Source organism: Paramisgurnus dabryanus, chromosome 3 (genome assembly GCF_030506205.2).
Source record: "Paramisgurnus dabryanus chromosome 3, PD_genome_1.1, whole genome shotgun sequence".
Lineage (NCBI taxonomy): Eukaryota > Metazoa > Chordata > Actinopteri > Cypriniformes > Cobitidae > Paramisgurnus > Paramisgurnus dabryanus.
This window is the reverse complement of record NC_133339.1, coordinates 7,658,940-7,681,724: the sequence shown is the minus strand read 5'-3', so window position 1 is coordinate 7,681,724 and position 22,785 is coordinate 7,658,940. Positions and strand designations below refer to the sequence as shown.

Below are 22,785 nucleotides of genomic sequence, written 5' to 3'. Positions count from 1 at the left end.
CAATTCCTCGCTCCCCTGTGTGTTCTCCCTTGTGCTTCCCAAGGTTTCCCTGTGTTTGGTCCGACCCCGCTCACAAGATGACTTCCGCCGTGTCTGAGCCTGTGCACAAGTCGCCGGGTTTTCCGGTTCATCCCATGAAAGCCCGGGTCGGCCGTTTGATCTCCAGTATTTCGGATTACCCGCTGATCACTGTCCGAGCGACCAGAATCCCTGGACCGCTCGTTCTCTCGAGTGAATCCCCGAGTGAATCCCCGAGTGAATCCCCGAGTGAATCCCCGAGTGAATCCCCGAGTGAATCCCTGAGTGAATCTTTCCCGAGTGAATCCCCGAGTGAATCTTTCCCGAGTGAATCTCCGAGTGAATCTTTCCCGAGTGAATCTTTCCCGAGTGAATCTCCGAGTGAATCTTTCCCGAGTGAATCTTCCCTGTGTAAAACCCTGAGTGAATCTTCCCCGAGCAAGTCACCGAGTGAATCATCGGCCAGCAGGTGTGATACATCACATGAGACGGCTACAGAACTCTTTAAACTGTTTGTGCCAATTGATTCACTGAAGGCCTCGGAGTTCCCCGAACTTTTTAATTTGTGTGAATCTTCCATGTTAGCACTGGTAATGTGCTATGTTTTCTCAGTTTGGGGCTCACCAGTACGACGGCAGGTCAACCAGACTCATGAGCACAAGTCCCCCGAACACCCTCGAAGGGCTGAAAGATTCGAACCTGAACCATCCGAGTCTACTGAGACTACTGAGTCAACTGAGTCTATTGAGTCCTCCGAGCCGAGTGAATCTCCTGAGTCCTCCGAGCCGAGTGAATCTCCTGAGTCCTCCGAGCCGAGTGAATCTCCTGAGTCCTCCGAGCCGAGTGAATCTCCTGAGTCCTCCGAGCCGAGTGAATCTCCTGAGTCCTCCGAGCCGAGTGAATCTCCTGAGTCCTCCGAGCCGAGTGAATCTCCTGAGTCCTCCGAGCCGAGTGAATCTCCTGAGTCCTCCGAGCCGAGTGAATCTCCTGAGTCCTCCGAGCCGAGTGAATCTCCTGAGTCCTCCGAGCCGAGTGAATCTCCTGAGTCCTCCGAGCCGAGTGAATCTCCTGAGTCCTCCGAGCCGAGTGAATCTCCTGAGTCCTCCGAGCCGAGTGAATCTCCTGAGTCCCCTGAGTCTTCTGATTCCCCTGAGCCGAGTGAGTCATCTGAGCCGAGTGAGTCATCTGAGCCGAGTGAGTCATCTGAGCCACATTGGTCAGCTAGTGTGGTCACCCCGAAGCTCCAGAGACTTATTGTCACTAAAACTATGGCCACTTTCAACCTCTCTGCCTGTTACAAGATGGCTGTCCCCAAGTTTCCGGCTCTCATTACCTGGTCCGAGACGGCCAAATTTGAACTCTCTGCCCTGTCTAACCTGGCCCAGAGGGCCTCTTTCTGTTGTTTCCCTGTACCCAGGTTCATGATACCACCAGCACCACCCTGGTATCCAGTCCCTCTCTGGTCTCTGGCTCCACCCTGGCTTCCCGCCCTGCCGGCTCCGCCCTGGCTTCCCGCCCTGCCGGCTCCACCCTGGCTTCCCGCCCTGCCGGCTCAGCCCTGGCTTCCCGCCCTGCCGGCTCAGCCCTGGGTTCCCGCTCTGCCGGCTCCGCCCTGGGTTCCCGCTCTGCCGGCTCCGCCCTGGGTTCCCGCTCTGCCGGCTCCGCCCTGGGTTCCCGCTCTGCCGGCTCCGCCCTGGGTTCCCGCTCTGCCGGCTCCGCCCTGGGTTCCCGCTCTGCCGGCTCCGCCCTGGGTTCCCGCTCTGCCGGCTCCGCCCTGGGTTCCCGCTCTGCCGGCTCCGCCCTGGGTTCCCGCTCTGCCGGCTCCGCCCTGGGTTCCCGCTCTGCCGGCTCCGCCCTGGGTTCCCGCTCTGCCGGCTCCGCCCTGGGTTCCCGCTCTGCCGGCTCCGCCCTGGGTTCCTGCTCTGCCGGCTCCGCCCTGGGTTCCTGCTCTGCCGGCTCCGCCCTGGGTTCCTGCTCTGCCGGCGGCTCCGCCCTGGTCCCTGTCTCCGCCCGCGGCTCCGCCCTGGTCCCTGTCTCCGCCCGCGGCTCCTCCTTGGTCCCTGTCTCCGCCCGCGGCTCCTCCTTGGTCCCTGTCTCCGCCCGCGGCTCCGCCTTGGTCCCTGTCTCCGCCCGCGGCTCCGCCTTGGTCCCTGTCTCCGCCCGCGGCTCCGCCTTGGTCCCTGTCTCCGCCCGCGGCTCCGCCTTGGTCCCTGTCTCCGCCCGCGGCTCCGCCTTGGTCCCTGTTTCCGCCCGCGGCTCCGCCTTGGTCCCTGCCTCCGCCTGCGGCTCCGCCCTGGCCCTTAGACTCTCAGGGCCTTGACCCACCATCCCTCCCCCGGGTCCACCTCCATACCACCGCCCACCTGGACTTATGTACTTTGGGGTTCTTGTTTCTGGTGGGCGTCTGGAAGCCGCCCTTTAGAGGGGGGGCTATGTAACGTGTTCCCTGTGTCCCTGTTATCTGGTGTTTTGTTATACTTGTGTTTTGGGTTTATATTATGTCTCTGTGTACCTGTGTTTAACCTGTGTTCATGTATACCCTTGTTCCCAGTTGTATCTCCCTGTGTTAATTAGTGTCTCCGCCCCCTTGTTTGTAACCATGGATATTCATTGTGATCATGCTTCTCCCCTTGTGTGTTGTCCTAGTTACTGATTGTTTCTGCTTTGTCATTGGTCTTAGTCATGCATATATACCCTGCTTGTTCATTCTGTGTTTGTGGTTTGTTAAATGATGTCGCTAGTCCCTTGTGTTTCCCTGGTTCCTGTTTTTGTCATTTTTACACTTTCACATTGGAATAAACTGCATTTGGATCCGTATTTCGCCTCATCGTCTTGTCTCACCTGGTTTCAGCCGTGACAACATGAAATGAAACAAAAAAGAAAGTTGTGCACGAAAAACTATTTATAGAATATTCGTGCAAGTGTCACGAAAAGACAATCCTGCTCAAGGCACAAAAAAGCTGAATTTCATGCCATGGACACAAATAAATTAATAAAATTAATAAAATCACAGAAAGTGATTCTAACCCCAAACCCAATCAACAATGGTAAAAAAATAGGATTATATTGTGAGAAAAAAATACATGAAATGAAACAAAAAAAGAGTTTTGCACGAAAAACTATTTATAGAATATTCGTGCAAGTGTCACGAAAAGACAATCGTGCTCAAGGCACAAAAAAGCTGAATTTCGTGCCATGGACACAAATAAATTAATAAAATCACAGAAAGTGATTCTAACCCCAAACCCAATCGACAATGGTAAAAAAATAGGAAAAAATTGTGAGAAAAAAACACATGAAATGAAACAAAAAAGAAAGTTGTGCACGAAAAACTATTTATAGAATATTCGTGCAAGTGTCACGAAAAGAAAATCGTGCTCAAGGCACAAAAAAGCTGAATTTCGTGCCATGGACACAAATAAATTTATCAAATTTTACATGACTATAACACGACTTTCCATGAGATTATCTGTAATGCTATATGCATGCTTATTTTGGCACAGTTTATGTAGGCTAAATTTGATAGGATTATATCTAATGCTGAATTTCTGTTAATGTACGATACATCAAGTATCCCAATGATGGATGTAACTTTGTTATTAAAGTGTACTGTCATGTATATGATACGATCTGCTGACAGACAAATAAAAATTTAGATTTTTTAAATTATTTTATTAATTTGTTGTATTAAAAGTGTTTTATTATTTTGTCTGATTGCTTCGACTAGGCTACTACTGAAGATGTAAATGGTGATTAAATTTAAAACTATTTAAGATAAATGTACTATTTAATAGAGCTATGAACATCAATGTTTTTATAAAGCCTAACACTATTAAAATATAGCTTAGACTAATATTCATCTTACCAATTTCTTGACTTCACGGCAAACAAAGAAGTTTTTTGTCTTTACAGTCCCAATACTTATTGGTGTATATGAATATAAAAACAACAAACAGTTGCTTTACTGAAGCAGATATCAAACTGCAAGGTGCCAGGGAGCCCCAATTTCAAAACAAATTTTATAAAATACATTAATTTATTATAAATTCTGTATACAAACATCAAATTGAGATTTTTTTATGAATGGGAGGCACCCAACCCATAAGTTTAACCACCACTTTACTGTATCTTTGTGAAAAAGCCAACAACACAAAAAACTGCTGCATAACACAGTTAGTTAATTTGCACAAGGCAGATTTAATTTAAAAAAAGAAATGTCAATACTTACATTTTACACATGGTTAATTTAGTGATACAGTAGTCAGGATTACAATTCCCTTTGTGTTATAGTATACACAACCATTTTAAATCAACATTGTCCTCATTAACATTTTCAGGTTCACCTTCTTTCTCTTCAAAATGCAATATTTCAGTTTCATATCAAGCAGATCAGACACAACAGCCAGAGCACTGTGCAAAGAGTATGACAAACAGATCAATTCATGAAAAACAAAACATACAAAATCTGTGATCGAGTCACCAATGAAGCCCTGTATTATGTCAGTTTTGTCTACGTCAGGGTTACGGTGACGAATAAACCCAGAGTTTTTCCCACCGCTAAAAAATTACATTCAATAAAGGTGAATCTGGACGGAAAGATGCACCGATGCAAAGTAAAGAATGGCAGTAAGTGAAACATGCAATCTGATGAAGAAGAATCAACTTTAATGCACTTTATAAATGAATTCAGCAGCACTTCTTACTTCTCCTAACACATTAAGTCACTTAACTTGAAGCGGACGGATGTCGTAACCTTATATAATGTTTTTTTCTGTAGTGTTTCATTAAGGCTTCACTCATGAAACACAATCATGTGCATAATGTTGCATTGAAAAAAATCTTACAAGAAAGCTTGCAAGCACGACTACACGACTTGCAAGTTGAGTTTCATGAATGAAGCCCCCTGTTGCATTAAATTCATTGCAGCGATTCAAGTTACCAACCTCTCAAAAAATTAATCGATTACTAATGGATTTGAATGTAAATGAATTGGTCCACATAAGTAGTGCAAGTAGTGAATAAATGAACAAATTCCCGTAACTAAAGAGACGGATGTAACTTAAGTCATTTATTAATATGATTTAACATTGTGGTTCTCATCACACAAGTAGGCATTTTGCATATCTAAATGACTTTAAGCCCTCTAGTGGTCCGATATGAAATAACAAAACATTTTACAACAGTCAAATCCTGGTGGTTTTACGCGTTACTATATACATTAAACAACATCATGATTGGAAATGTTGGGTGAAAAAGCATTAAAACATTTGAAGTGAAAAAAATTCAAAGCATTATTTTACTGAAATATAAAGGAATGTTGAACATTTTGATGCGACTCGATGAAGACTTTTTTTACACTCTGGGTTATTTTCAATTAAATTAAAGATTTTTTTATATTTGACCCAGCAATGGGTTAAAACAACTCGACACCGGTTGCTTGGCTTCGTCCCTTTTTTGACCAAACCCAGCATTTTTTCGATTGCACATTCAATTCAATTTCGGAGAGAAACTGATGTCTGCCAATAACTGATAATAAATAGCAAATAAATGTGGAACAAAACTATTTGATAAAATATTATATTTATTTACTTAGTAATTGCAAAAAGATGCAGCATTTTTTTTTATTTATTTCCCATTCTTCAAGTCCCATATTCGGATAATCTTTCACCTTTTTCGTTGAAAGAGCCAAGCATACGTACCATTAAGACCACAGTCAGATGAAAAAAGCGAACGAAAAAGACATTCATAAATAATATCACAGTCCTACACAAGCCCGCTCAGTAGACATTTTATAAGACATTTGTCAGTCGGTTTCTGTGGAAAATTCAACCACGGATTAAAAAGGACGCAAGATGCACCATTTGAGATGATGTTGTGAAGAACTTCCCCATCCCTTCAAACCGCTCGCAAACACACACACACACACACACCTGGACGTTAAATAAACACAGAATACAGCAACAGTGGTCCTGTTTCTGTGTGACACAGTGTTTGTGTTGGGAGATGTTAGATCTGTATGTTATGTGTGTATGCGAGAAGACCTGAGCAATGTCCTGTGGTGTGACTCCATCCAGAGTCAGTTAGCCCAGGCTCTTCCTCTTCAACACGTGAAGGCAAACTGAAGGAGCTCATCGCCCCATTTATGTCTCGTGATGTCATTTCCTGCTATCCTGTGAACAGTGTTGGAACTGAGCGAAGCTGAGGAAGACCTGCTCCAGAGAGATCTGACTCACGCAGTAGTCCTCGATGCGGTATTTCTCTTTGGCTGTTTCTAAAACCCCAAACACCTACCGAACAAAAACGTGTTAGAAATATGTCAGCAGGTTGGTTATGACTTATATTGCTTTAAAAACAACTTAAATGCAACGCATTGTGCGAAACAGCATTACACTCAGTGTGCTATGATTGTACAGTATGCTGCACACTTTAGCAAATATATATAAAACATTACAAAGGTAATGTTATGTGTTTAGGTCACAAATTTATTTGATTAGATTTTTTACTAAATTAAAATTTTATTGATAATCTGAAGAATCTTATATTTTTAGATTTTGTTAATTTTTCAGGTTTTTGTTAATTGTTCATTTTAGTCTAATTTTTTGTAACTTTGCTATGAATTTTTTTGTATTTATTAAATATTTAACATTTATATTGCAATTTAAGTTTCAAAATGTATTTTTTAGTTTTGATTTTATTTGATCTTTTACTACATTTTAATTGTATTAATATTTTGAATTACTTTTATTTTATTTTTATATTCTATGTTCATTTTAGTCTAATTTTTTGTTTCTTTGATATGAGTTTATTTTTATTTCACAGAATATGATATTAAAATGTTTCAAAATGTACTTTTATTTCAGTTTTAGGTTTTATTTTAATTTTAGTTTATACAAAATTTTAATTTTATAAAAATTGTGAATTACCTTATATTTTTAGATTTAATGTTAATTTTAGTATAATTCTAATTTTTTTTGCAATGAATTTTTGTCTGTTTTATAAAAATAAAAATAAAATCACACTAATATTGCTATTTACGTTTTAATGTTTATTTTTATTTCAGTTGTAGTTTTATTTTATTTTTTACTAAATTTTAGTTTTATTAATATTCTGAATTACCTTATATTTTTTAGATTTTATGTTAATTTTAGTCTAATTTTTAGTAAATTTGCTATGTGTTTTTGTCATTGTTTTAGTTTTTATTAAAATTTAAGTTTAAAAATTAATTTCGCACTAATATTCCTATTTAAGTTTCAATGTTTATTTTTATTTCAGTTGTAGTTTTTATTTTAGTTTTTACTAAATGTTAATTTTATTAACATTCTAAATAAGCTTATATTTAACATTTTATGTTAATTTTAGTCTAATTTTTTGTTACTTTGCTCTGCATTTTTGTCACGTTTTAGTTTTTATTAAAAAATAATTACACTAATATTGATATAAATTTCAAAATAAATTTTTATTTCAGTTTTGGATTTTATTTTAGTTTTAACTAAATTTTAATTATATTAATATTCTGAAATAGCTTATATTTTTAGATTATATGTTAATTTTAGTCTAATTCTTTAGTCTTTTCAATTGCTATGAGTTTTTTTTATTCACACTAACATTGCTATTTAAGTTTTAATGTTTATTTTATTTCAGTCGTAGTTTTTATTTTATTTTTTACTCAATTTTAATTTTATTTATATTTTGAATTAGCTCATATTTTTACATTTTTATATTTTATGTTAATTGTAGTCTAATTTCTAGTTTTTTTCTTTTTTAGTTTTTATTAAAAAAATGTAACACTAATACTGCTATTTAAGTTTCTAAAATAAAGTACTTAGGCCTGTATATGATTTGAATTAACTTTCATTTTTAATAGTTTTAGTTAACAATAATAACCCTGATAGGTTGTAGATCATCTGTGTATTGCATGCATAGATGTTCATCAAATGTTTTTCAACATCAGTATGAGTATTATTTATATAAATGCCAAAATAAATGTATTTTTAGGGCAATTTTGGCCTAACATTTAACAAAACTGGGACATTTTCCACATGTTTTCAGTCCTGAGCTTTCCTAAATGAACACTGATGCCCAATACACACTTTGCACAAATACACAAATACAATGTGTAGTATGTGATCACCAGAATGATTGTGGTGCATGAGACGTACCTGTGCCCAGGTGAGGGTCTTATCAGTTAAGTGATAGTGTACCATTCCCAGATGTGCATCCTTCAGTAAACTTCCTGCAAGAGTCATAAAACAAGCGGTTACAAACCCTGACCTGTTTTTTTATTATAAACACAAACCAGCTCTCAAAATACCTGGAAAAGTGCTTTCAATAAAGTCTTTAAAGAGCTGAAGATCCATTTCCCCTAAATCTCCCTCCATGTGAACCTTTGCCAGCAGCGTGTAACCACTCCCAAATTTACTCTTCAGGTGCTGCGGGCTGCCCAGACACTTAAACTGACCGTTTACCATGACAGCCAACCGCGTACACAACGCCTCGCACTCCTCCATACTGCACAGAGGGAAGAGAGAGCGTAACTATCCGCTTATTTGCATTTCATATGCAGATATTTGAATGTGGCAGGTGATGTGTGACTGACCTGTGTGATGTTATGATGATGGCTTTGCCAGACTCTCTGGTGCGTGTAATTGCGTCCCATAGCAAGCGGCGGGCCACAGGGTCCATGCCTGTCGACGGCTCATCCAGAAAAATCACAGGCGGCCCTCCGATCAGAGCCATGCCTGCACTCAACTTCCTCTTATTACCACCGCTGTGCGGAAGAAAACAAAACAAAATCTCATCCAAAATATCTAAACCTTCTTCCACCTATCCATCATATTACATCATTTATCTATCTATTTATTACATCCTCTCTCCGGCCTCATGTTTATACCTGTAGCTGCGGACCAGTTTATCAGCGTGAGGTTCGATCAGCAGTGAACGCAGGACGTTTTCGACGCACGCTGACACATATTTCTCTGGAATGCCTCTCAGTCTGGCGTACATGCTCAAGGTCTCACGTCCCGTCATGTGATCCAACACAGCGTCAAACTGAGGACAGTAGCCAATCCTCTGCTGAACCTGTGGACATGCAACAAAGATAGGACACATTTATCACTGAGCCCAGCCTTCTTTTGTAATAAATGTTAAATGCTGCAATCTAAACCTTTTCAGCTAAAAATAAACAAAAATCTGTTGAGAAAATACATAAAAAATTGATGTATAATAACAAATCTACTCTAATGAAATCAGATTCATCTGCACAGAATAATGGGGGAAGCACAACACATACAAAAAAATTACTTCACAAATACCTGAAATTTTATGTTTCAAACAGAGATGGCAGTAGAGAGGCAAAAGTTACGGATTGCAGCTTAACTGCGTTTTTGGTACATTTGTAGTAGAACATTTACTTAATTATATAATATAATAAAATATTATAAAAAATCATAATCATAATAATAACGTCATAACTAGATGACAAACTTTATGTTGGCTTGACAAAGCCTGGTCGGAACTTTTTAAACCATTTGAAGTTTGACAGTTTTCACCTGGAATTTGTAGTAATATAGCTGGTTGTTAGCATGTTTTAATATGAAGCTAACATGATTTAACATGAAGCTAGCATGATTTAGCATTAAGCTATCATGATGTTAGTATGATTTAGCATTAAGGCTAACATGATTTAACACAAAGTTAGCATGATTTACCATAAAGCTAGCATGATTAAGCATGAAGCTATCATGATTTTAGTATGATTTAGTATTACGGCGAACATGTTTTAACACAAAGTTAGCATGATTCAACATAAAGCTAACATGATTTAGCATGAAGCTATCATGATTTTACTATGATTTAGCATTAAGACTAACATGATTTAACATAAAGCTAGCATGATTTAACATGAAGCTATCATGATTTAGCATGGAGCTATCATGATGTTAGTATGATTTAACATGAAGCTAGCATTATTTAACAAAGCTAGCATAATTAAGCATAATAAAAATAATACTCATAAAACAAACATCCTAACTAGATAACAAACTTTATGTTGGCTTGACAAAGCCTGGTCGGAACTTTTAAAACCATTTGAAGTTTGACAGTTTTCACCTGGAATTTGTAGTAATATAGCTGGTTGTTAGCATGTTTTAATATGAAGATAACATGATTTAACACGAAGCTAGCATGATTTAGCATTAAGCTATCATGATGTTAGTATGATTTAACATGAAGCTAACATGATGTTAGTATGATTTAACATTAAGGCTAACATGATTAAACATAAAGATAACATGATTTAGTATGAAACTAGTATGATTTGGCATGAAGCTATCATGATGTTAGTATGATTTAGAATTAAGGCTAACATGATTTAACATAAAGCTAGCATGAAGCTATCATGATTTTAGTATGATTTAGCATGAAGCTAGCATGATTTAGCATGACACTATCATGATGTTAATATGATTTAGCATTAAGGATATCATGATTTAACATGAAGCTAACATGATGTTAGTATGATTTAACATTAAGGCTAACATGATTTAATATAACGCTAGCATGATTTAGCATGAAGCTTTCATAATTTTAGTATGATTTAACATTAAGGCTAACATGATTTAACATGAAGCTAGCATGATTTAACATGAAGCCATCATGATGTTAGTATGATTTATCATTAAGGATATCATGATTTAACATGAAGCTAACATGATGTTAGTATGATTTAGCATTAAGGCTAACATGATTTAATATAACGCTAGCATGATTTAGCATGAAGCTAGCATAATTTTAGTATGATTTAACATTAAGGCTAACATGATTTAACATTAAGGCTAACATGATTTAACATGAAGCCATCATGATGTTAGTATGATTTATCATTAAGGATATCATGATTTAACATGAAGCTAACATGATGTTAGTATGATTTAGCATAAAGCTATCATGATTTTAGTATGATTTAACATTAAGGCTTACATGATTTAACATGATTTAACATGAAGCTAGCATGATTTAAAATAAAGCTAGCATGATTTAGCATTAAGGCTAACATGAACTAACATAAAGCTAGCCCGATTTAACATGAAGCTAGCATGATGGTAGCATGATTTAGGATTAAGCTAACATTTTTAACATAAAGCTAGCATGATTTAACAGGAAGCTACCATGTCCATAACAGCATGTACCATGGGTGGAGATGGTGCAGTGGATAAGACACACGCCTTTGGTGTGAGAGACATAAAGCTAGTGACACACCACAGTGAATCCACTGTGACACACCATTGTGTCCCTGAGCAAGACACTTAACCCCTAGTTGCTCCAGAGGCGTGCAACCTCTGGCATGTATATCAATTGTAAGTCGCTTCGGATAAAAGCAGAGGCTAAATTAATGAATAAAAATGTCACGGCAACATAATTACAATAATAATCATCAAAAGAATAAACATCAGACCTTTTTCACATCTCGGAGGATGCTGTAACCATCGATAAAGGCATCTCCTGATGTTACGCTTTCATCTCCAGTCAACATTTTGAAGGTTGTGGTCTTTCCTGCCCCATTAAACCCTAGCAAACCGAAACACTCGCCCTTTCCGACTGCCAGGGACAATCGGTCCACAGCTAACAGCGACGGTCCACCAGAGTACACCTGACGTAACACAAGTCAAAGATTTTAAACTCTGGCAGAAATGAAAACTAGTGCTCTACCGATTGTATTAATTTTTTGGCCAGTTCCGATATTGATAAAGCATTGTGGCCAATATTAGACCGATGTAACGAGAAAGTAATTACAGTAAATCTCCCATTTACTGTATTGACATTCTTGTTATATCAGTCTAATATCGAACAATTGGCCACAGCGTTTTAGCAATATCGGTATCGAGCATAATAAATAAATAAACAAACATATTGGTAAACTACTAGTTTTCAGACTGTTGAAACTAAAAAAGAACAAAACATTTATTTGTACAAAAAATTTATAAATACAGGCTTAAAAATATTGCAAAATATTTAATCATATGAATAATCGGCTATCAGAAACGGTGGAAAAATTTTAAATGGGTGTATGAAACCAACATGATATTCACACCGATGACACAAACATATTCAATGTAAAAGGAGACTTGTGAGAGCATGTGAAAGCACAGCCAAGTGTCTAAAAATGTAAACAAAACCATCAGTAAGATGACCCTGTACCTTACTAAGCTCCTGCAGGATAAGTGGGCTGCCCACCATGGACTCGACCACCGGCTGACACTCTAAAATTCTCTTTCTCTCCTCCGCGACGTCTCTGTCCTCAGGCTGAAGACCCTCTTCTACCAGCAGCAGGCCCTGACAATCACACACATTTATGACTGTGAGCTCCTGCAGAAACCCAAACCTTTCAAAGCACACCGGACGTCCATCTTCCCTTCCTCTCTTACCTTCTTGTGTCTCCTGCAGAAGTTGAGGAGGTTGTGAACGCACTGGAGCTCGATGAGGAAGAGGAGGAAGATGAACACCACACCCTGCAGGGTCATGGCCACCAGGAATCGACCCACACCGGGCTCCTCCATGGAAAAGTAGTTGACTTGATATGTAATGTCTGCAAATAACCAGCAATTACTTTGATGAAAACTCTTGTGCTTGCACTGTTAGCTGTATCTCAACAATGTTTGAGACTTGCAATCGTGCTATCATTGAAGACCATGTGCCTTTTGCCAAATCACAGCCATGATAATAAACACCCAAAACGCACCTTTTCTAATCACATGATACACATGATTCACTGAGCTAAAATAAGCATAGCATAAGCTGGCTGGTTTTAACTGGTCTCCCAGCCTGGATTTATCTGGGTAAGCTAGTCTAGCAGCCTGGGAACCAGCTTAAACCAGCTTGACCAGGCTGAAAGCTTGGCCAGCTTGGGTAAGATGGTTGTCTTAGCTGGTTTAAGCCTGGCAAAGCTTGGCCGGTTGCATAAACTGCTTAGATTAGTCATACAAAGTTAGTCCTCAAGTTATTTCTTCAAGACTGCTCATAACTTTTTAAAGTCAGTTATAAAAAGGTAGAAGAGTCTAATTTGAAGCCGAAAGGTGAGACGGTTTAGTCCTGACTACTTGCTAGTTTGTCAGATTAGTTCTTAAAACCCAGTCTTAACTAAATGGCTATGCTTATGCAACTGGGCACTGGATTTAGTTGGGTAAGCTGGTCTAGCAGGCTGGTTTTAGAGGGGTTTTGGACACTTTTTAGCTGGTCTTAGCTGGTCAGGCTGAGAAACTCTGGCTTAAACCAGCTTGGTTAAGATGGTTGTCTTAGCTGGTTTAAGCCTGGCAAAGCTTAAGATGGTCTTCCAGCTGTTGCCAGTTGCATAAACTGCTTAGACTAGTCATACAAAGTTAGTCATCTAATATGTTCTTCACGACTGCTCATAACTTTTCAAAGTCTGCTATAAAAAGGTAGATTGGTCTAATTTGAAGCCGAAAAGTAAAACCGTTTAGTCGTAACTATGTGCTAGTTTGTCAGATTAGTTCTTAAAACCCAGTCTTAACTTAGTGGCTATGCTTATGCAACTGGGCACTGAATTTAGCTGGTTAAGCTGGTCTAGCAGGCTGGTTTTAGAGGGGTTTTGGACACTTTTTAGCTGGTCTTAGCTGGTCAGGCTGGGAAACCCGCTAACCCTCCGGCATAAACCAGCTTGGTTAAGATCTTTTGGTTTAAGCCTGGCAAAGCTTAAGCTGGTCTTCCAGCTGTGGCCAGTTGCATAAACTGCTTAGACTAGTCATACAAAGTTAGTCATCTAATATGTTCTTCATGACTGCTCATAACTTTTCAAAGTCGGTTATAAAAAGGTAGACTGGCTCTTATTTGAAGCTGAAAAGTAAGACGGTTTAGTCCTAACTATTTGCCAGTTTGTGAGATTAGTTCTCAACTGGTCTAGCAGGCTGGTTTTAGAGGGGTTTTGGACACTTTTTAGCTGATCTTAGCTGGTCAAGCTGGAAGACCAGCTTAACCAGCTTGACACGGCTGGAAGCTTGGCTAAAGTGGTTGGCTGGTCTGGCTGGTTTTAGATGGAAGAAGCTGATTTAAGCCTGGCAAAACTGGTTAAGTTGGTCTTCCAGATCGTGGCTAGTTGCATAAACTGCTTAGACTAGTCATGCAAAGTTAGTTATCTTGTTCTTCAAGACTGCTCATAACTTTTTAAAGTCAGTTATAAAAAAGTAGACTGACTCTAATTTAATGCCAATTGACTCTTATTTGAAGCAAAAAAGTAGGACTGTTTAGTCCTAACTATTTGCCCGTTTTTGAGATTCGTTCTTAAAACACAGTCTTAACTTAGTGGCTATGCTTATGCAACTTGGCACTGGATTTAGCTGGGTAAGCTGGTCTAGGCGGGCTGGTTTTAAAGGGGTTTTTGACACTTTTCTTAGCTGGTCAGCTTGGCTAAGCTTGTTTGGCTGATTTAGCTGGTTTAAGATGGAAGTCACTGGTTTAAGCTGGTCCTTCCAGTCTGGCACAGCTGGTCTTCCAGCCTGACCAGCTAAGAGCAACTTTGAAATTGGCCAAAACCCCTTTAAAACCAACCTGCTACACCAGCTAAAACCTGTCTGGGAGACCAGCTAAAACCAGCCAACCATCTTAGGCTGTTTTTAGCTTCTTGTTTTTTCAGAAGGGAAGTGAGGTCTTGCATGTAAACAGTCCTTATCTCCTCATGTTTTAGATCAGGTGGTTTTCCTTCAGGTGATGTCATACAGATACTTACTGTAATACTTGCAGATGGACTCTGCTAACTTGCTGGATGTGCAGAAGGTGATGACCTCATAGTTCTGGTAGAACTGGCTGAAGGACATCCCCAGACAGTAGTTCGGGAAGAGCAGGAAGACTTTATCCAGGAGATGAGAGAGATCTTGCAATTTCAGCTCTGGGAGAAGATGATCATAAGGTTTAATGACTGAAGGCAACAGATGGTTAGACTAAGAAGCAGAATTTGCAAAATAACGTACGAAAGCAAGTGACACATGCTTGAGTAACCTGAGGTCATAGTCCACAACTAAATATAAAAATATTTTTGCAAATTAATGAATAACCATCCTTTAAATAAGATATACATGTATGTGAAGAAAAAACGATATTATTAAAAAACTGCATTACAGCGATCCCAAATACTTAACTGTGCTTATTAAAATATGACATAACACACAAAACACTACATAAATTATTCATGTTAAACAAAAAGCAGAACTTTATTGGCAGTCACTTACAAAAAATAAAAATAAAAAAAAATTGGAAACTCTAAGAAGGTATGCGGGTGTCTCACCAGGTATGCTCAAGATGACGACGGCGAGGAACGTGGCCGTGCCGCTGATCATGTTGAAGATGGTGAGGCGTGTGTACGCGGTGGCGGCCGTGGAGAACAGGAAGCTGAGCAGATACATGAGAGGAATCACAGCCCATCCATACAAAAGCAACATCAGCAGAACATCCACCAGGTGATTTTCAGCCACAAACGCGTCCACTGAAAACCCCCGAAACACAACCTGAGGGACCACAAAACACCGTGATCAAAACTAATTTTTATCTGGTTTGGTTATGATGAAACTGAAGATTAAGTTCAGACTGACCAGCATGAGCAGACAGGGCAACAGGAAGTTGACGAGGTCCCACAGCAGGGCCGAAAACCAGAAGTTGGAGAGGTAAACACCGCTGACCTTCTGCACGTGCGTGGACTTCACTGACCGCTCGGACACCAGGAGCAGAGCAAAGGTGCTGGCTAATGATGCCATACCGTACATGAGGTTTATGGCGATGACGAAACCCGTCGAACCCCTGTGGAGAAAAATGAAGAGAAAACACAAAGTTAAGAAGAGTTCACGTGAATAAAATTACATAAAGACACATGATGAATAACTGACTTGAAGTAGTGGTGTTTCCCTTACTAGCCTTTTAAAGGTGCCAAAGAATGCACTGTTACAGTATGTTACACTGTTCTCTTATACCTACATAGAAATGATCCAGAAACAGTTTTACATGTCCATTTACAACCCTAGGATTTACCTTTAAAATGAAATGGTCTATTATTACCTTATTTGGAAAGGTCATAAATAATTATGTTGAGCTCTGCTCTGATTGGCTGTTTCTCAGAGCGGCTCATTTCAGTAGCTCTCTGTGTGTGCAAAAAAATATTTTTGTGAAATGTTCAATTATTCGGAGATAGAAAATGGACATCTTTACATAAAGCATTAATGTATTGCGTATAATATATATAGCAAAAAATTGTAAAATCAATTTAAATTATAAAAAAATATATATTTACAATCAGACATTAGCAGATGTTTTTATTCAGAGACTTACAAAAGTGGGAAAACAACAACCTCTCTGATTTAATACAACTTTACATAACTTGAAATATTAAAATCATTTAACTATTGCAAACCACTGCAATATGCGTAGAGCAAAATGCACATTTGCGATATTTCGATTCATCTTGCCGTCCTAGAAGTTTAACTTTGATGAGTTACTCGTCATTTAAGAGAAAACATTTGCATAAATAAAGTATTTCTGAAGAATTTTACCGTGATTATCCACTAGATGGCGCACTTACCCAATTTACAAAAAACTGAAGCCAAAACGTTATTTAATAATTTTAAACTCTGTGTATGTTTTAATAATCGTTCTGAATCTGATCTCTTAGCAAAATTCCTTCACAAAACTGCAATTATTTCAGATTTTTGCCCAAAAAAAAATATTTTATTTTTAGAGAAAAATACTCATATTTAAGAGTTTATAAGCAGAGAAAAAAAATATAGATATGATGAAAAGTTTTTTCCTGTTTTGTTTGTTTGTTTATTGTTAGTTTGAAAGCAGATGGTCTGTTCTTTCATTTGATATATTTGTGTGTTTAGATATTTTTGGAAGAACATTTTCCTGGAAGGCATCTTGTGAAACTTTTGTAAAAATCACAAAAAATGGCTGGTGGGGAATGTGTTAATACTGAAACCTAAATCTAAATATTCAGGAAAGGAGACACTCACTCCGAAAGCTGGTTTTGGGCGTTTTCGGACATATTGCGTGGCATTGGGTAATTTCCGGTTAGGATGGAGGCGTTGGGTCCAGCCAGCTGTTTGTAAAGAGCGTTGTCGATCAGCATGAGTGCCGTGGCGGAGGTGTGATAGCCCTGATTGTTGAAATAGCCGATCATCTCGGTGCGAGTCCTGGATTTGCTGAGAGCGGCACCCACCACGCAACGTTCATTGAAAGCTCCGCCCTCTCTCATAGAATTGTACAGCACATAATCTGAAAAATCTTTTACAAACGAATAAAACGATGGTTCTCAGCCCTAGCAACTACTGTGTGTATGCCGGTATATGTTAAGTGCCCTTTACCTGTTATATTAATGTCAGCTATTGCATTCTGGGATGGCATCTGCGCTGCGTAGACCTCAGCCAGGGATGCGGCCAACGGTCCGGCATCGGCATCCAGGGCCACAGGTACGCGGGTAGTGCCGTACAGAGCCAACGCCAGACGCAGCTGCGGGGTGTTGTGGCCACCGGGAAGAGTGCGGGCCACCACAAGTGCCAACACGATGAAAATGAGCGGCACCAAAAACTGAGCCACCATCACTTTCCAATTCCTCCAGCTGTAGAGCGCCCTCTTCAGGAACATGGCGTAAAACTGCTGCATGTAAAGTCGAGCCTGAGGATAAAGTTTATAATATTTAAAAAGTTATTTTGGAGGCACAAAGCACAGTACGTGTTCAGTAAAAACATCCGCTCACCCCCGTGTTGAGTTTGATGTTGGAGCAGTCTTCTGAAATCAAAGTGCCGCTGTCAGTAAAATCCGTCACGTCAGTCATACCGCTAACACTGCTGGAGTCGTCCGTCGTCCAGTCATGTGACCTGCGTTCATGCTGATACTGCAGAGGCGGAAGCTGGATGGCCTGAATATCCAAACTGGAGTCCACGAGCTTGCCGACCCTGGTATATACACATGCAAATGCATACAAAGAGACACACAGATATGAATACAGACACATGTCGGGCAAATATGGCTTACTTTAATTAATTTCTATTTAACTGCTGTTAATTCATTTTAAAAGGGGATGCTGAATGCTACTTCATACAATCTGACCTTTTAACACCATTAATCAAATAGATTCTCATGCTAAATATAAGCCAAGTTTTAAAAAAATAGTTGGACTTTGGTTGGGAGTATTTCTGTGCCGAGTAAACTCTGACAAGGTTGTATAAGCTTCGAAAAGTTTTGGGCCTTTATGAAGTCATAAGGGTGAAAGTCCTTGTATGGGATTTGTACCATCTGAAAGCATTAGGGACTTTCTATATTGTGTGCATGAATACCTGAGAAAAACCTCCTCCATGGTCGTGACTGACGCTCCATAGCTGGCGATGCCCAACTCCTCTCGATTCATCTCCAACTCGGCAAACAGCAGCTCGAATCTGCAGAGAGATTTCAAAGCAAACAAAAGCTGTTTATTATCTGATTTTTATGAGATGAAATTCTATTGTTGACAGTTCTCAGAAAAAAAAGATAACGTCTGAGTGTGTTTACAGAAAAGACCTTCACCACCACCCATGAGACTAATGGTTAAATTTAGTCTGTCTGTTGCTACAGCAGTCAACATTACTCAGACTTTACCAAGTTCTGTTTGCATTTATTATTTAATTTATTATTATCAGCATTTATTTGGATAATATGTAATATTTACGTATTTAGCTTTCTCTTATTTCTGCCATTTGTGTTTGCATAATCATAATCTTGAGTATTCACAATAGGTTACAATGATGACATCTTTACACTTTTGCACAGAGCTAATAAACAGTTTTCCACTGCTTGGTATGAATGGGTTCGGCTCAGCTCGCTTTACTTTGGCTCGGTTTGCATTCTCCCTGCAGTTTAGTAATGCTTCAAAGTGGAAATTTAGATTTATCGTATAGTTGGGGCGTCTCTACTGTCGTGACATCATCGTAAACTCAACACAAACAAACGCACAGGAGCAATGGAGCATATCGATGACATGGTGTTCTTGATTCATGTGGATGTTTTTCGCTGCTAAAAAGGGAGTTTACATGACTTGGTTTTTGCTTGATGGTGCACAAGAGTAAGCTTAAATTTAGCAATGACGCTGGTAATGACGATTCTCCATCAGTGACCAATCAGTGATCTGCAGTGATAAGGGGCCGTCACACTACACTTTTCGTTCCAATGGCTTCCATTCATACGCATGCGAATGCATCAGACTGAAAACGCAAGTTTGTTGGAAGATATTTCACATTTCGCTGCGTACCAAAGTTTAAGGCCACTCTGACGCGCAAATCCGTATCACATGAACCTCATTCACACACCACTGTGTGTCCATAAAATAGGCCTAGAGGCTTCTGTGCAAACGCAAATGCGTACCGTAAATGTTCCGGGATCACTCCCGTAAAGCGGGCCTAGTAATATTACCGTAACGTTCCCGGAAAGCATTCTGTGGGAACAAGATGCAGAAACAATGCTGTAAGAGTCATGCCGTAGTCAGGGACGGATTAACATAAGGGCTAGGTGGGGCTGCCGGATTAGGGGGACCTGTGATTGGCTGGAGGAAATGAGATTGTCAAGGTATAGGTGGTTGATTTGTGTATAATAAAATAACAAGAAGTTATTGGAAAATTGATGAATGATATAATTCACCGGCCATTCAAATTAACTCTACAATTTGCGCCATGAAGTTGGGAAACGCCTCTTTTCGTTATGCTTTCATGTAGAACATTGGTAGGTCTATAAATCGCTCGCTGGAGTTAAAAAAATTATGAAAAAAAAATACTAATAGTGAGGGTGAGGTTAACCTGGACTATTTAGTGTGCAATAATAATAATCATAATAAATAATGATAAAGAAAAACATTTATTAATAACAATAAAAAATGTATTGCAGTAGAAGACTGGCTTGGAAATCAGAAGAAAGGGGGCCGCTGGGGGTTGCTATAGCCCCGGAGCCCAAAGTCCTCTTAATCCGGGCCTGGCCGTAGTGGGGACGTGCGTGTCATCGCAACCAGAAATTCTGGTTTAGCTCTTTAAAATGAGGGATTTACATGCAGATTAACATTCACGATGAGAAATGTCGACAAACTGGACTGATGCAGTCATCAGGGAATGATAAATGAGAGACAGAAACAATGCCGTAAGGGGCAGGCGTGCTGTAGTGAGGACACGCGTGTCATGGCATTTTCCGTGTATTTTCCCTAAAGTCTGTGTGAAAAGGGCTGAGATATGTGACCAGTAGAAAACCGATATGTCACGGCCTGACCTTTCTCTCTACAAAAAAAGGAAAGATGGACGAAGCCAAAGAACTTGTACGGACAAAGTGCTCACCACCAATATTCGCTGTAATGTCCTTAAAATATTGCCATGCTCAAAGTCTAGTATGACTGCCGTCTTACACAGCACTTTTTAGGATCATGTTTAGAAGTTTTGGTATGCAAATTTGTACATGCAAATGAATTCTAAGATGACCTACTTCATGATCTATCGCAATATTAAAGTACAACACACTGGTTTAGATCACATAATGAAATGCACTCCACCTTCTTATGAATGTTTGACAAATGAACTACAACAGGGAACCCCTAGTGGTTTGTGAGTGAATTGCAGGAGGTCGTGATTTGATGAAAAACAATAATTACAATGAAATCATAAAATGTAAATGATTTAAAAATAAAAAATTAAAATAAAAAACTTCCTAACAAAAATAATATATATATAGTTTAATTCTGCATGTCATGTGATCATTACACAACCCTACAATATATCAGAAAACTAAAACTAACCCCTGAACTAAAATGTCAACCATAAAGCTTAATTTCTCTTTTTTTACTTAGCTAAATCTTATTTTTTGCCATTGTAAATTGATGCAATTATAATTATGAGGGGAACGCAGCTGGTGAAATAAACATGAAAGTTAAAGCGGTCTCTCACCGGTTGGTGCTCTCTTTAGGCAGTATGTAGGACAGCTCAGCTCCAGCGCTGCTCTCTAATGTAGCGTTTGGCACGTACATGTGGACCAGACGGGTGATCTCTGACACGTTACATAAAGCATCCTTTACGATCACCATGTGGTAACCAGCACCTGTGATAAGTTGAATAGGAAGACTTGTAAAATGATTGTCTGACCACAAGAGAGCAGTATTTATTCATGTTGGCAGTCAAAAACAAATATCCCATCCTTACCGTATTTGTTTTTGAGAAAAAGTGGCGAGCCACAGCACTGCAGTTCTCCACCAGCCATGATGGCGATCCGATCGCCCAGTAGATCGGCTTCGTCCATGAAGTGTGTGGTGAGCAGGATGGTACGGCCTCGCTTCTCGCCCTGCAGCAGGTCCCAGGTGGCCCGTCGGGCTGATGGGTCCATACCCGAGGTGGGCTCGTCCAGCATCACTACCTGTGGGGAAATAACACATGCATGAGTGATGTCATCACCGGGGTAAAGCGTGACTTCAAAGACAGTTTGCGCAGACGGACCTTAGAGTCTCCGATCAGGGCGATGCCGATGGAAAGCTTCCTCTTCATTCCTCCAGACAGAGTCTTGGATTTTGCATCTCGCTTATCTTCCAGGTTAAGAATGTGAATGATGCGCTCAACCTCGTCTGGGATCATTTTGCGAGGGAAACCCTTTAGCTAGAAGACAAGAGAGATACAAAGTAATTGGAGTGCTGCGTTGAAATATCTCAAACAAAAACAGAACCGGCTTTGTCTTGGACATTTATATTTATGCGTTTGGAAAATGCTTTTATCCAAAAGATGCAGACTTAAGCTACACTTAAACTGCAAATAAATTAACTTAATTAACAGACTTAAGGATTGACATGGACTCCGTCTGGGAATACATTCTGATATAATGCCCAACCCTATATATCTACAGTAGATAACATAAGCGGTGACTACAGACTCTCAAGTGATCTGTGTTTACCTGTGTGTAAAAGAGCAGATGTTCTCGGACGGTGAGATTGTCGAAGAGGACGTCGTGCTGTGGACACAAACCCAGACTGTGGCGGATCAGAGCCATGTCCTGACATATATTATAACCATTAATGTATGCACAACCCCTGCTGGGAGGAAAGAGACCTGAGAGGAAAAACAAAACACAGTGATAGTGAGTACTGATAAACCTCATTCTTACAGCACTTTGGTCTAAATTTTTTTGCACAATTGGCAGAGAGGCTTCTTTGAGAACACAATTCCATAAATGTTCTGGGATCGCTCCCGGAAAGAGGACCTAGTAACATTCCCATAACATATACGGAAAGTGAACAAGATGCAGAAACAATGCCGTAAGGGGCGTGCCGTAGTAAGAATATGCGTGTCATTGTAACAAGAAGTTATGGTTCAGCTCTTTGACACAGGTTCTTCTGAGTCACGTGACTGCAGTGACGTGGATGACGTGTTATCTGGTGCGCCCCAGATGTTTTTTTTGTGCGCCCGGGCTTCGTTTACAGTCTGAGGGAGACGCACGCTGTAAGTTTGAAAACAAAAAAACTTTGCAAACATGTCTGAGGATAACACGTCAGCCGCGTCACTGCAGTCATGTGACTTCACCAAAAACGCGGAAGAGAAGACAATGCTGAATAAAGTGGTAATTTTTGTTATTTTTGGACCAAAATGTATTTTCAATGCTTCAACACATTCTATCTGACCCACTTGTGTCACATGGACTACTTTGATGATGTTTTTATTACCTTTCTGGACATGGACAGTATACCGTGCATAGATTTTCAATGAAGGGTCTAAATATAAAACATCT

At 39.7% G+C, this 22,785-nt stretch overlaps 1 protein-coding gene across 1 annotated transcript in view; it reads right to left on the bottom strand.

The window, feature by feature from the left end:
* Positions 1-4,195: 4,195 nt before the first annotated feature.
* Positions 4,196-22,785, bottom strand: part of abca3b (ATP-binding cassette, sub-family A (ABC1), member 3b) — a 54,225-nt gene continuing 35,635 nt past the window's right edge. The window contains exons 13-31 of the mRNA XM_065253132.1: positions 21,955-22,109; positions 21,507-21,662; positions 21,216-21,426; positions 20,964-21,114; positions 18,348-18,446; positions 17,768-17,966; positions 17,376-17,685; positions 17,025-17,295; positions 15,615-15,819; positions 15,311-15,530; positions 14,756-14,914; positions 12,441-12,601; positions 12,214-12,348; positions 11,471-11,665; positions 8,909-9,096; positions 8,615-8,785; positions 8,330-8,526; positions 8,178-8,251; positions 4,196-6,305 (exon numbers count right to left, since the gene is read on the bottom strand). Of these exons, the coding sequence (XP_065109204.1) occupies positions 6,174-6,305; positions 8,178-8,251; positions 8,330-8,526; positions 8,615-8,785; positions 8,909-9,096; positions 11,471-11,665; positions 12,214-12,348; positions 12,441-12,601; positions 14,756-14,914; positions 15,311-15,530; positions 15,615-15,819; positions 17,025-17,295; positions 17,376-17,685; positions 17,768-17,966; positions 18,348-18,446; positions 20,964-21,114; positions 21,216-21,426; positions 21,507-21,662; positions 21,955-22,109 (3,389 nt within the window). The 3' untranslated portion in view covers positions 4,196-6,173. The remainder of the gene's footprint in view (positions 6,306-8,177; positions 8,252-8,329; positions 8,527-8,614; positions 8,786-8,908; positions 9,097-11,470; positions 11,666-12,213; positions 12,349-12,440; positions 12,602-14,755; positions 14,915-15,310; positions 15,531-15,614; positions 15,820-17,024; positions 17,296-17,375; positions 17,686-17,767; positions 17,967-18,347; positions 18,447-20,963; positions 21,115-21,215; positions 21,427-21,506; positions 21,663-21,954; positions 22,110-22,785) is intronic.